Source organism: Poromitra crassiceps (assembly GCF_964638095.1).
Source record: "Poromitra crassiceps genome assembly, contig: HAP1_SCAFFOLD_1809, whole genome shotgun sequence".
In the NCBI taxonomy this organism is placed as follows: Eukaryota; Metazoa; Chordata; class Actinopteri; order Beryciformes; family Melamphaidae; genus Poromitra; species Poromitra crassiceps.
In genome coordinates, this window is record NW_028150607.1 from 7,949 (window position 1) to 22,657 (window position 14,709).

The window sequence follows — 14,709 nt, forward strand, 5'->3', positions numbered from 1 at the left end:
GTCACGACTCTGAACTCTATGAATAAAGCTCAGTGGAGTACATGTAAGATATATCTCCATCGCCATCGATGATGGCGCTGCTCCTGAGGGATTACAGACACACACCCTTGTAGCCTACTTCTATCCTTAGATTAATTCAATAAACCCCAACCTTTGCCTCTACTCAGAGGTGGGCAACTGGCGGCCCGCGAGCGCCCCCTGTGTGGCCCCTGCTGGAATTGTAAAATATATATATATATATATTTTTTTTTACAGTGCACCTGAACGCAACATGCAAGATACTTTTTTGGCTCGTGGAAATTCTAATTGGCTGGTAACTTTCAAATCTAGCAGCCATATTGGCAGGTGGTCAAAAAAGTTAATTTCAAGCCCTGCAGGGAGAGCAGGTGGTGACATAGGAGTGAGTGAGAAAAGGATCAAATATTGGTGGTAAAGACTGAATAATGACATCACAACTGTTAATTTAAAATGAGTTATTCCTCTAAACCTGGCTTCAAATGCCCCAAATGCCCCAGCAAAATCTCGCCCTCTGGTAGCGAGGACATTTTTTTGTGGCCCTCTCTATCATCGAAGTTGCCCATCCCTGTTCTACATGCCTGGCCGTATTCCTTACCCTAAGCATCATTCTATTCTAACCTTATCCCTAAACCTGAATCAGTGGAGTGAGGCCAGTAAAACAGCTCCTCTCTTCCACAGGTTCTCACGGTAGCAGTACAAGAACACAGTCATCTCTCACATACACACACTGGTATCATTGCAATGGATCACTGCTGGCACCTAGTGGCGGTTTTGTAGAACACATGCATTACACTCATGCCTCATCACAAAAGTCTAAGTATGAAACTCTCATCATTTTCCCCACAGTGAGAAAGAGAGGTGGGGGGGGGGGGGGAAACACGAGTCGGGAGAGTTAAAATTGTACTCTTGTTTTTATCGCAGAAAGCAAACTTTGCTGTGTTAACAAAAATTCACATAATTGCAATGCACCCTAGCTAAATAAATAACAATGCCGCTACTGTACTCATTTGAAAGCATATATACCCCCCTCAGGAATATGCTCCTCTGAGCAAGGCAGCGGTGCCTGTTTGCTCACAAATTGGCCTATTTTCAGTGTGGTGCTGTGCTTTGGTAAGTAGACTTACAGCTGCAGAGAGAGGCACTGCTGTCTCAGCAACAACGCACGGCAAAAGAGAATGTAAATAGAAACACATGCAAAGCAAAACCTTTGGCTAATTATACAGCCGTCTTACAAGATCTGTGTCCCTGAGCGCTGGGGAGAAAAAGTGTCAAGCGCAGAACGTCTTGGTTAGACATACATAGCTTCAGTGCACAACCTCTGTGTGGGTTTGCCAGCTTGGGTATATCTTAATAAAGCATACACTAATTATACTGCAACAACAACACATAATAATCATGAGGATTCTCTGGTTTATATGAGGTGGTGGAGGTTTGGCAATCTTTACCAGTTAATTACAGAAGAGACCGTATAATTCAGAAAGACTGGGTTCAATTCAATGGCATTGTGAGACAATCGACTATAAACTTAAAATAATAACTTCAGGTAATAATCACAAATCACCGACATCATCATTGGGATCTAATGAAATATGTAGGGGTTTTGCAACACCTTTTCTTTAAAAGGGCCTTATACCAGTGCAGTAACCACTCCAGTGTATTAGCCTATGGAAAAGTATTGTAAATACATAACAGTACTATGTACAGGTACTTGATGAAAATCTCCCTAACACATACAGTACTAACTCACGATTCAAATGACTCCCTCAATGTAAATGATGTATTTGGAAGAGTTTCATAAATGTTGTATACATAGAATACTCTTCCGTAGGTTAATATAGACCAGAAGATTAAATTCAAGTTTAGGATTTAATTTAAAACACTGGGGTGCCTGCATGACACACATCTTAAGATCTAGGATACAAGACGGGAGTTTCGTTACACATTTGGATCCTACAAATAACTTTTCAATTATTTTCTGTAGTAAACACATGACCAACAGATAACGGACAACAGACATCAACAAAATGGTTCTTGTGCAGTGGCTTGAGGCAGTTGCTCTTGAAAATCCTCATAAGGCACCAAAATTGAAAATAGTAGCACTGTAAAAACGATAGGTGTCTAAGAAAATATTGATGGCCTTGAGTATCACGAAATGTTTTGGCATACTGTATCGATTCTCAAAAAAAAAAAAAAAAAAAGTGTAACTTTACATGTAAAGATTTGTGGCAGTGGTTCATTTTGTGTTGCGTTTAAAACCTCCACCGCTAGTTAGCAGTGTTGTAACTTCAGCCATTTGACTCTACGTACTGACATAAAAAGGTAAACCATTTACTCAGATTTGACGCATAATGTGTTCTCTATAATATGACAGTTTTGCTAAAATTGGATAAAACAAATCGCAATATATCTCCTTGCTTAATGTATCGCAATATATTGAGAAGTAGCACCTGTATCGTTATACGTATCATATCGCCAGGTTCTTGACAATACACAGCCCTAAAAAAAACGTGTCGATAAAAAGGCAAGCGCATGTCATCCTATAGTATGGGTGTGCAGTAGTAAAAATTCCATTTGCTTATAAATCAGTTAGTGCAAAAGACACTCTTGCGTCTGCCCTCTCAGTGCAGTGTGAACAGTGGTGTGTGTGTGTCTCAGTGCGTGGCAGCAGAGTTCGCGCTCGTCCTTCCGTCTCAGTCGTCTTTCTTGTCGGAGATGCTGTCCTCCTGTTTGTCCTCTGGACTCGTGTGATCGGCCTCTTCCTCGTCGTCGTCCAGACTGGCCTCCTGGAGGGCCTGGTATCGCTGGAGCTCCAGGTAGGTGGTGAAGAGCTTGGCGTACTCCGGGTGGGTGGAGGCGAACGCTTGGAATTCAGCTGGAGTACCACAGGCACACGGGAGAGTGTTAGAACATACTGTATTAATATATATAATATAAATAGGCATACAGCTCGGGATGTGGGAAGCTCAAATAAATGAAGACAAACTAAACGCATAAAGAAATTTCTAGTTTGTATAATTAGACTTGTGATTTGTTCAAATTCTTGCAATATTACCAAGCAAAAACAACCACAGACATTTTGGAGGAAGCCTGTTGTAAAATCGAAACATTTTTGGTCGCAATAATCGTAAGGAGAGAAAAAATTAAATAAAAATTATGCATGAGAAGCTAAATGCTCGGCACGAAGCTAGGAGCTAGCTAGATCTTTAGCTGAGCCTCAAACGGAGTCGACTGACCGAAAGTGATGAAGCCGGAGCCGTCGGCATCGATCTCCTTGAAGAGCTTGGCCATGTTCAGATCGGAGACACCCAGAGCCGAGCGCAGCAGCGCGGCAAACTCCTCCCGCGTGATCCTCTCATCCTCATCGGTGTCAAACAACTGAGAAGAGAGCAAGGAAGAAAACGGTATTTCGCTTAAAAACACAAAGTTGCATGTTCAGAAACAGATAGAAATGTACAGAAAAAAAAATATATTAAAAAGATCAGAATGGGTATGAGAAAGCTCATGTAAAACAGAACTCTCTCCCCAGACTCAAATATTATGTGGAATCGCTGCGCTCCGCATACTACATATTAGAGTCTGTGGCTGTGCCACTTCGCTGCCCCTGCTGCTGTTTTGACGGTGGTACAATTGATTGACTGACACTGACAGCACCAATGGAGTAGTGGTTTTCAAAAGTCACCAGGGTCACGTTGGGTGGGCGTGCATGATCGCTAAAGTCGTTGCTGATTGGTGCCCCCAGGATTCCTGGGGAACCAATCACTGGCCAGGATTCTGACATCAGTCTGGAGGGAGCAGCAGTGTCCCACACCCAGAGAGAGAGAGATCTGCAGCCTGCAGTAACGTAGTGTATCAGCGTAACTCTCATGGGTTTGGTGTTGAGACCAGTAAAACAGTAACCATACGGAAAAGAAAAAGTCCAGTTCATCTGAAATGAATTAGGCAACAATAGAATAGACCTCAAACTTCAGTCACACTCGCATAAGATGTACTTTGGGAGGACAATACGCACCAACATCAGCGTTCTGGAGGACGACAACATGACCAACATCACCACAATAATGTAGCACCTACTCGGATGGACAGGCCATGTCATCCACACGCCCAACACACGACTCCCCAAACAGAGCCTGTACTCCCAGCTGAACCATGGTCAGCGAGCCCCCGGCCGGGGGTCGAAACAAACAATATAAAGAAGACCAGTCTGAAGAAAATCCACATCACTATTGAGCAACTGGGAAACACTCTGACTCCACAGGAGCATCCTGGAAGAGATCCGTGCAGGAAGGAGGAACACACCACCACATCATGACATGGAACTCTGCCGTGTGGCAGAGACCAGGCGACAGCAGCTCTAGGCCTAGAAAAAGGCTCAACCAACCACCACCACCACTCACCCCTGCCCACAGCGCACCAAAGGATGTGGATCGGCCCATACAGCCATCTGAAGAGCCACAAGTGGACGAGCCAACCGAGAGGACAGTCATACTCGCCTTGAGTGACCGCCGATGATGATGATGATGATGATGCGGTTTGTCCAAAATCACATTTGACCACACGGCCACTGAAGCAGCTCCAAGTCCTCTATGCTCTCCAGTCAAACAACAGACACACATTGTTGACTTGACATTATCCATGCTTCACTGAATGCCTCCTCTGTTCCTACAGTATTGGCATAGCCCTACGGAACAGCCTGCTGTGCTTGTGTACTTTAATATCGATTGTAGACTGGGTGATAAGATTACAAATTATATATATATATATTATTAAGTTGCTCACTGATCCTGGGCTAAGCACTGTGAGATACCAGTCACATATGTGGAAACTTTGGTATGACTCTCTTTTATAATGTACTTTTGTTCTTTTATTGTGCCCTTATGTGCTTTTTGTAATTGTGTATGTGACATCTATGAACCAAGTGTCTGTCAATAAAGGTTTGATTGATATATATATATATATATATATATATATATATATATATATATATATATATATATATATATATATGTATATATATATATATATATATATATATATATATATATATATATATATATATATATATATATATATATATATATATATATATATAATATAGGTTTACTTCCTTGGAGTAGGATCTCAGAAATGCCAAAATCCCTGGCACGACAGTGTAGAGTTTACCATGAATGGTGTGATAAACAAAATGTAGTCGAAGAAACACCTCGTTAGTGAGAGGAGTCAGACAGACCGTGGGCCACAAGTATACTCTGTACAAAGTTGTATATGTTTAGACGCACAGAGAATCTCATTCTAATCCCAGTTACTCAAGTAATCTGTTTTGAGTCAATGCATGTCGGTCTAAATGCCACTGGCACATATACACATTTCTGTGCACCCTTATTCAGTACACGTTCAAATCCGGTATATTCGACCAGCCTTCCCCTAGTAGGAACGCAGCATCATCAGAATAGTTCTTCTATCCTACCTGGAAAGCCATGCGGAGAACTTCATCGGTGTTGGCCGGTCGACACAAGATCGTCACGCCAATAACATACTCTCTGAAGTCTATGGTGCCGTCTCCATTCTAGACAGGGTCAAAAGTTCAAGGAAAGATTATTGCGTCGTTAAATGCACAGATATAACATATAATATAGTTTCAATTTAATGTCATTTTACACAAGTGGAGGAAGACAGTGTAAGGTGTGCCTGTATCTAGCACTTCTTATCCATAATAATAATGACATGTTTTGATTATTGAAATCCTCTTTTTGAACTCAACCCCTCCAGCAGGTGATACAGCTCCTTGGGAGGGAAGCCAAACTGCTTGAATCATAGCTTCTTCCCCCAAAGTTGTTTCAATCCTGAACCCTCAGCAACAGCATAAATTAAGTGCAGTGACATCATAGCCTGGTACACTAGTGACATCATACCTGTGTGTGTAATCCTGAATATACAAGATTGTTGCACATTATATTGTCTATCCATCATTATGGACCTTGAGATTTGAGATTTGTTTTACATTTTAAAGTGTGCTATATAAATTAAAGCCATTATTATTATTATTATGGTATGTTCACTGCTGCACTGAAGTGTGCACAATGTCAGAGCAATTTTTCCACCTGTACATTTATAGCGAAGTCCAAAAGGTTGGTTGTGTGGCAATAAAAATATATTTGATTGACATGCTTCTCACCCTGTCAAACAGTGTAAACAGTTCCTGGAGGGCGGGGTTGACAGGCAGCTTTAGGAAACTGGCAAACTCCTCAATGGTGATGCGGCCTCCCTTACAGGAGCTGGCCATGGCCGCGAAGCCCTCCAGCTCCTTCTTCACATTGTCCCACTTCAGGCTGGGGGAGAACGAGTAGGACACAAGGATGTGTGGTGAGGAAGTTGTGGGCGTAGGTTAGGTTAGGTTAGGTGAGGTGAGGTCAGTTTGGAATCAGGTCGAGGCCAAGATCTCACCACTCACTCAACTTTATGGGCCAATCACTTTTACACTGCGTGTAAACAAACGTTTCTAACCCGACTTTCATTGGTACAAAGCTGTTCGCCCTAAAGGACTGGAGTCGTTCTGAGATAAGAAAGGTATGTTATACTGAAGAAGAGGAAGCTTGAGTTGCCCGGCACCAACTGGCTCAGATTCCTGCAAATCAGAAATGATGTTCGATCCAAGATTCGCACCTTTGAGGCGCTCCCAAACGAACATGCTTTTTTCAATGTATTGCTGAGCCCTCCTCACTCCAAGCATTTAATCTCTGGATTTGTACGTATCTGTTTGATAACTGCAACACAGCCTCTACTGAGGGAGTTTAGAGAAGCATGGCACGGGGGGGGGAACTTGGTGTTGATTTATCTGACATTATATGTAGTGACCAGAGCAAGAACACTGAGTCAGTGTTGTTACTGTGTAGTGACCAGAGCAGGAAACCAAACTTTACCAACCACTTTCACTATTTAACCAATGCAACACCATTTGCAGAACAAAAAGGAACCCTCAAGCAATGCTTGTCAATAAGGCCATGTTCACATTACAGGCAAATCAGATTTGCTGATAAAGTCATTAATCATCATTATCTTGATTGGTTTCTCAAATCTGATTTGGGAGTGTGTCCGCACTGCCACAAATCTGATTTGGGCAAGTGTTCAAGTCGGATCGGTGTGTCCAGACCCTCCATATGTGGTTTGGGACAAGTGACACAAATCAGACTTGGAGCTGTCGCATCCAGACTCATAAAACCAATCTGGATAGAATCACGAATAGGTCATTAAAGTTCACAAATCAGATTTGGGCCTCCTAGTCTGAGCATGGCCTAAGTGGCTGGTAAAGTAGAGCAAAACAAATAAACACTTCGTAGCCACAGCCTGGCTAAAGCACCGTTTGGCAGATAGCTAGTGTTCATTTCCCTCTCAGCGGTGTGCCTGAGTGCAAAGGACATACTTGAGTTTGCGGCTGATCTTGGTGAACTCCACCAGGCCGGCCTCCATGGGCAACGTCAACTCCCCCGCTGAGATCATGAGACGGCAGTCTTCATACGTGTGGTCGGTCACCGGAACTCCCAAAGCCCTGCAACAAGACGTGGTCGCCGGATAGACTCAATGACTGTCACCTCCAGTGGCCAGTTCATGTGATGCACCCATCGAGTAAATAGACTCTTTACACTCTTAACACAGATCTAATGTCAGTAAAAAAAAAGTGCAGAGCTACTAACTACATCGATTCCACACCACATACACTGCCGTTATTCAAACCATATTAAAGTACATGCAGTGACAGCATGAATACCCACAGAGGGAATCGAACCCCCAACCTTGACAGTATTCCAGTAGTGTGACGCAGTACCAATTAAGCTATATCCTACTTGATAAATACAAGACACCTTTATGTATATCCATATCAGAGATGCTCACGAGTCATTTTTTTCAAGTCCAAGTCGAGTCTCAAGTCTTTACAAGTCTTAAGTAAAGTCTTAAGTCACACACACAAAAAATTTAATAAAAATAAAGATTGTTCACAAGTCCCAAATCTCAAGTCCAAGTCAAGTCTCAAGTCTTTGAGGGCAAGTCTCAAGTCACTGTGTGTGTGTGACGTAAGTGCGACTCAAGTCCAAGTCTCAAGTCCAAGTCCCCATCTCTGATACACTTACTGGGCCATTACGTTTCGCACAGTGTTGGCAAACAGAGCCGGGCTTTTCTTTTCCTCCTCTGTGGGAATCTGTGGAGGCAGGAACTGAGAAATGCAACAGAACCATTACAAAGGTCTCAAGGAAGGTCGAACAGGAAGTAAACTCCCAAAGCTCTGCATGGAAACTACTAACCTCTCATGCCAACAAATACATTAAAAAAAGCCTGCTAGTCATTATAGTAATGTGCTTCTGTCTGTACTGATCCTCCATAGACTCTAAAACCCCCATTGAGTAGACTGTATTTCAGCCATTAACCCATTGATACCTGATGCAGCATTTGTGTGTGTATCCCTTTAAGTCTTAAAGGGATACGCACACAAATGAGGGATATACACGCAAATGCTGCATCAGGTATCAATGGGTTAAAGGCTACACACTTATCTTCACCCTGTGTAGCTCTACAGTATTGGCCAAGAATGGCACCACCACACCGCCACTAAAGTTGGACAATTACCGTAGTCAACAAAAAGTCTGAAATTGCAATATTGACTTTTGCAACAAGACAGGAAGGTGTTGCAAGTCAGACAACATCTTACAAATCTATATCCGTAACCTCCCCCACATTCCTTTTCCTGGTTAAAAAAAAAGATAGATACCTCTATCTCTACTGTGGTGTAGAGCTGGCACAGTGTCAGAAGCAGCAGCCTCTTCCTGCAAAAACCACCAAGCAGCACAGTTTTAACATCACATCTTCTCAAGATTCAAGATTCAAGATTCAAGATTTATTAAGTGTCCCAAAAGGGCAAATTGGATTGCAAAAAGCGTAGTACGAAGTACATACATAAAAACAAATAAGACAAAAAAAACATTGTAAAAACAGTCTAGAGCAGCAGTTTAAAGTGCAACACAATAGTTAAAGTGCAAATGACAACAGTAGCAATGATCTAAGTAGAGATATACAGTAGAGATATAAAGTGCATAGTAGCAAAGTGCAGTTCACTCTCAGCAGCACATTTATATCACAAGAAAGAGCTACAATGTATCATTGTATTAAAGCACAAAAGAAAAAACCTCAGTCCAGACCAAAGGGCAGACAAAGTATATAATACAGATATACTGTACTGTTTCAATTCAATAGGATCAAAAGTTGTTCTTTAAAGAGGCGATTGTCTTAAAATACTGATGATGGCCTCAAAAGTTCCAACTCTTCCTACAATGCTGTAGCGTCTGTTAAGTTGCTTGTTGAAAAATCACACCCAGGTGTTGAAGTAAGTGGTGCAGGTTTGCAGGTCGCACCCTTCTCCTCCACCCCTTTCCCCCCGACACTGTGTGTGTGCGTGCTTCGATTCGCTTTCTCCACAGCGTGCCAAAGTCTCGGCAGTGAGGAAATGAATGAATTCTCCGTTCATTTCCAGACGTTTCTTAAACTGTGCGTGCATGCGCGTGCGTCCCTACCCCCGCCCCCCCCATTTACCTCCCCAATTGTACTAGGCCAATTCCCCCTCCTGCTACCCCGGGCACTACCCGTGTTTTACCGGCTTTGAACTGCTATCGACCTCGAGACGAGACACTCTCGCGCTCGCTCTACGCCTGTGTCTATGTCTGTGCAGACCGGGGAGCTGGGGGCGGGGCCTGTGTCTCTGTCTGCGCAGACCGGGGAGCTGGGGGCGGGGCCTGTGTCTCTGTCTGTGCAGACCGGGGAGCTGGGGGCGGGGCCTGTGTCTCTGTCTGCGCAGAGCGGGGAGCTGGGGGCGGGGCCTAGGCTAAATCTCGTCCACACATCTTGCCCACACACATCTTGTGCTCTAGCACACATAGTCAGTTATAGAAGCGGTTAAAAAAGGAACCGGTTTAGAAAAAGTCGCACCAGTTACCACACTTCCCCAAAGCAGAAGCTTCTCAACAGATAGATCCTGGTCGAAAGCGTAGAAGTTGGTGAACGCATCAAAAGCAGAGGTAGCTGTTAACCGTGCAGACCAACATCAAGGCAATAATCATGAGACTAATGTGCATACTTACGAGCTGAAACCTTGCCAAGTCCAAGTGACTGTATCCTGGAGAAAAAAAAATCACAATGATAATTTGTATTCTCCACATGCGCGCGCGCACACACACACAAAACTAATGAGGTACCGTCAAGTCCCTGGTGTTACTTGCTACCAGTCTGTGTTTATGGCTGCTTGCATTCAAAAGTCATGGCTTATGATTTGAGTGTGCCGACAGTGCAGACAGCTACATCTGTAAGAAGTGAAATGTCAGAAATCATGAAAGGATGAGAACAAAACCTTGTTTGTCTTGATGGGAATGTTCATTAGTATGTACTCCACTGTGATGTTTCACACTCAGCTCTGCCTCCACTGTATGTCCAGTACAGACCAGGCACAAATAGTGAATATATAGCTGTATGTCCAGTAGAGACCAGGCACAGATAGTGACCTATATGGCTGTATGTCCAGTACAGACCAGGCACAGATAGTGAATATATAGCTGTATGTCCAGTACAGACCAGGCACAGATAGTGAATATATAGCTGTATGTCCAGTAGAGACCAGGCACAGATAGTGACCTATATGGCTGTATGTCCAGTACAGACCAGGCACAGATAGTGAATATATAGCTGTATGTCCAGTACAGACCAGGCACAGATAGTGAATATATAGCTGTATGTCCAGTACAGACCAGGCACAGATAGTGAATATATAGCTGTATGTCCAGTACAGACCAAGCACAGATAGTGAATATATAGCTGTATGTCCAGTACAGACCAGGTACAGATAGTGAATATATAGCTGTATGTCCAGTACAGACCAAGCACAGATAGTGAATATATAGCTGTATGTCCAGTACAGACCAGGTACAGATAGTGAATATATAGCTGTATGTCCAGTACAGACCAGGCACAGATAGTGCACTATATGGCTGTATGTCCAGTACAGACCAGGCACAGATAGTGAATATATAGCTGTATGTCCAGTACAGACCAGGCACAGATAGTTAATATATGGCTGTATGTCCAGTACAGACCAGGCACAGATAGTGAATATATAGCTGTATGTCCAGTACAGACCAGGCACAGATAGTGAATATATAGCTGTATGTCCAGTACAGACCAGGCACAGATAGTTAATATATAGCTGTATGTCCAGTACAGACCAGGCACAGATAGTGGACTATATGGCTGTATGTCCAGTACAGACCAGGCACAGATAGTGGACTATATGGCTGTATGTCCAGTACAGACCAGGCACAGATAGTGACCTATATGGCTGTATGTCCAGTACAGACCAGGCACAGATAGTGACCTATATGGCTGTATGTCCAGTACAGACCAGGCACAGATAGTGGACTATATGGCTGTATGTCCAGTACAGACCAGGCACAGATAGTGGACTATATGGCTGTATGTCCAGTACAGACCAGGCACAGATAGTGGACTATATGGCTGTATGTCCAGTACAGACCAGGCACAGATAGTGGACTATATGGCTGTATGTCCAGTACAGACCAGGCACAGATAGTGGACTATATGGCTGTATGTCCAGTACAGACCAGGCACAGATAGTGGACTATATGGCTGTATGTCCAGTACAGACCAGGCACAGATAGTGACCTATATGGCTGTATGTCCAGTACAGACCAGGCACAGATAGTGAATATATAGCTGTATGTCCAGTACAGACCAGGCACAGATAGTGAATATATAGCTGTATGTCCAGTACAGACCAGGCACAGATAGTGAATATATACATTAGCTGTATGTCCAGTACAGACCAGGCACAAATAGTGAATATATAGCTGTATGTCCAGTACAGACCAGGCACAGATAGTGAATATATACATTAGCTGTATGTCCAGTACAGACCAGGCACAAATAGTGAATATATAGCTGTATGTCCAGTACAGACCAGGCACAGATAGTGACCTATATGGCTGTATGTCCAGTACAGACCAGGCACAGATAGTGAATATATAGCTGTTAAGATGTGAGGCAAAACTAACAACTGCTGTTTTACATTTTACAATGTGTTACATCACCCACCAGTCTGTTGGGATATCTCATTAGTATAGGCTGCACAGGGACGCCTGGGATAAAGGCACCTAGGGGTGTGGGTGAGGAGAGAGAGAGAAGGAGAAAGACAGATGCAGAGAGAGAGAGAGAGAGGGAGAGAGAGAGAGAGAGAGAGAGAGAGAGAGAGAGAGAGACAGATGCAGAGAGAGAGAGAGAGAGAGAGAGAGAGAGAGAGAGAGAGACAGACGCAGAGAGAGAGAGGGAGAGGGAGAGAGAGAGAGAGAGAGAGAGAGAGAGAGAGAGAGAGAGAGAGAGAGAGAGAGAGAGAGAGAGAGACAGACGCAGAGAGAGTTAGTTAATATTTTTGGGATACTTAGTTGACAACAGGACACATAGCAGAATACACTGAGCTCAAAGAAAACATCGATAACATTGATCAAATCACGACTGTTAAAGGTCTTTGCTGTTGTCCTAATCTAACGCCATACTAAGCATGTCTGGAGCATCTATTTATCTTATTCTCTATATCTCTACCTATCTCTTTATAGTTGTTGTCAGTAATAATGAGAAAGCAACGATTAAAGTGTCACAGAATATCATAACTATGATATCACGTCTGCTTTCCACCGTTATGAAATTGTAACCAGAGACCTGATCATGAACATACAGACGCAAGAAGAAACACATCAGAGATACAGTCATCTCTCATTAGAAAAGAATACGAGTTCAACTGTAGAAGTTGTCTGACTAAACTTCAACTAAAGCAGATAAAAGCCCATCGCTGTGTCATGGATCCACTCCCCCACCTCTTCAGAAGCCCGTTAGTGTGCATCACAGGTGCTAACAAACGATAGCTAACAGCTATCTGCTTTGTGGATTTGCATTATGTTGCTATAAGCAAATGCTAAGTACTGTATAGGCAAATTCTGGAGCGGTTACTTCTTTGGTAACCACATTCAGAAACAAGCCCTCTGGACTCGAATTTCGAGACTTTTGTAACAGACAACATAACTGACGCTATTATCAATTGACCTGATCTGATAATTGTACTACAGTAGTAGTAGTAGTATTTATTTGATGTGCTGCATAGACTGTCAGCTTTACTGTTGCAAGTAAAAAGCTTCCGGCTGTTGGTCTTCCTCTTTTCTTGTCTTTTTTTCCTTTTCTTTAGAGCAGTGTTTCTCAACTGGTGGGTCGGGAGCCAAAAGTGGGTCGCGGGGACGTTTTGAGTGGGTCACGGACGTGTGCATGAGGAAAAAAAGTTCTTCTACTCATCGAGCGTCCGCGGCCAACATGAGAGGCTGTAGCGGGCTCATTTTTATAGCCAGAGTGAAGATGCTGGTACCATATGAAACTAGAAGACGTAAGGCAGGGGTGTCAAACATGCGGCCGGGGGCCAGATCCGGCCCCCCAAAGGGTCCAATCCGGCCCCAAAGGATGACTCTGCAAAGTGTGAAAACTGCACTGAGAAGTCCTTCAATCCAATGTGATGCACTTGTGAAGGCTAAAGGCCATGGCACACCAATCAAACATTCTCAAACAAACACCAACAGACAATTGTCTGTGAATGTTGGCAGATGTTGGAGATTGTTTGAAAGCATGGCACACCGACCAAACATATTCAGCACAACAGTCCCAAACATGTAAAAAAGAAACACCAGAAAAATAGAAACTGCACTGTGTTACAGCACATAGAAGATGGCTCAGACTGACAAAGTTAGTTATACATCTGTCGAGTAATACAATGATACACCCAGTTTATTTCTTTTGTAGCGACAGATGGCCTTCAAACGCCACACTCACGTGACGCTTCTTGAGAGAGAGGTGAGGTAACTACATCTTTCTGCAGACTTTATCGAGGGACCATGAAGGCGTCATGTGACAGGCTAACGCTAGTTGAAGCCTGGAGGTCCTGCTGGTGGCAGCTGCAACAGTGTTTTCTCTGCTATCAACCTGGTTAATCTCGCTATATTCTTCATCACAGCGGGTCATTACCCACTGTGCACTTAATCGTGCACTAGTTCTGCATAAGCACCTGCAGCTCTCTCCTTATTTTACTGACGTTCTCAGTGATCACACGGCTGTTTACATGTGTTTCTGAACGGCTAGCTAGTTATTAGCATAGCTCGCTGTTAGCCGTCATGGATGTTCTCTCTCTCCCTCATGTAACCTTGCTGCGCATATTAACATTACTTATTTGCGGGAGTGCATGGGAGAAGTCTCCCGCTAGTGTTGTTGATGCCACTGGTGATGGCACATGGTTGGCAGAGAAACGTATGTTTGCTGCGTCGCGTGTAACGTTAATTTAGAGGAGGCTCTGCCTCTGACCAAACTGACCAGACAACCGCATGCATTAGGCGCGCATGCGTGAGCTCCGTTTCCATGGATACGCGACTGAAAACATGGGAAGTTACCAGACAACAGCGAACAGCGAACAACGCCGGATTGAACAAGTCGAATCCTGGCAAACATGACAGAACATCGCCGAACACGAACAGACAAGGACAGACAGCTATGGCACACCAAACGAACATTTGTCTTTGTTCGTGTTTGTTCGTGTTTGTTTGTGTTTGTTTGAGA

At 43.5% G+C, this 14,709-nt stretch overlaps 1 protein-coding gene across 1 annotated transcript; it reads right to left on the minus strand.

Annotated features, from left to right (window-relative positions):
* Positions 1-932: 932 nt before the first annotated feature.
* Positions 933-12,218, minus strand: LOC310772044 (lysophosphatidylcholine acyltransferase 2-like; the record flags this gene model as incomplete). The annotated part of the gene is made up of 9 exons (XM_083664514.1): positions 933-2,890; positions 3,252-3,393; positions 5,483-5,581; positions 6,191-6,344; positions 7,436-7,561; positions 8,142-8,224; positions 8,777-8,831; positions 10,140-10,174; positions 12,160-12,218. Coding segments are annotated over 9 exons (935 nt in total), but the record flags the coding sequence as incomplete, so codon positions are not given.
* Positions 12,219-14,709: the final 2,491 nt, after the last annotated feature.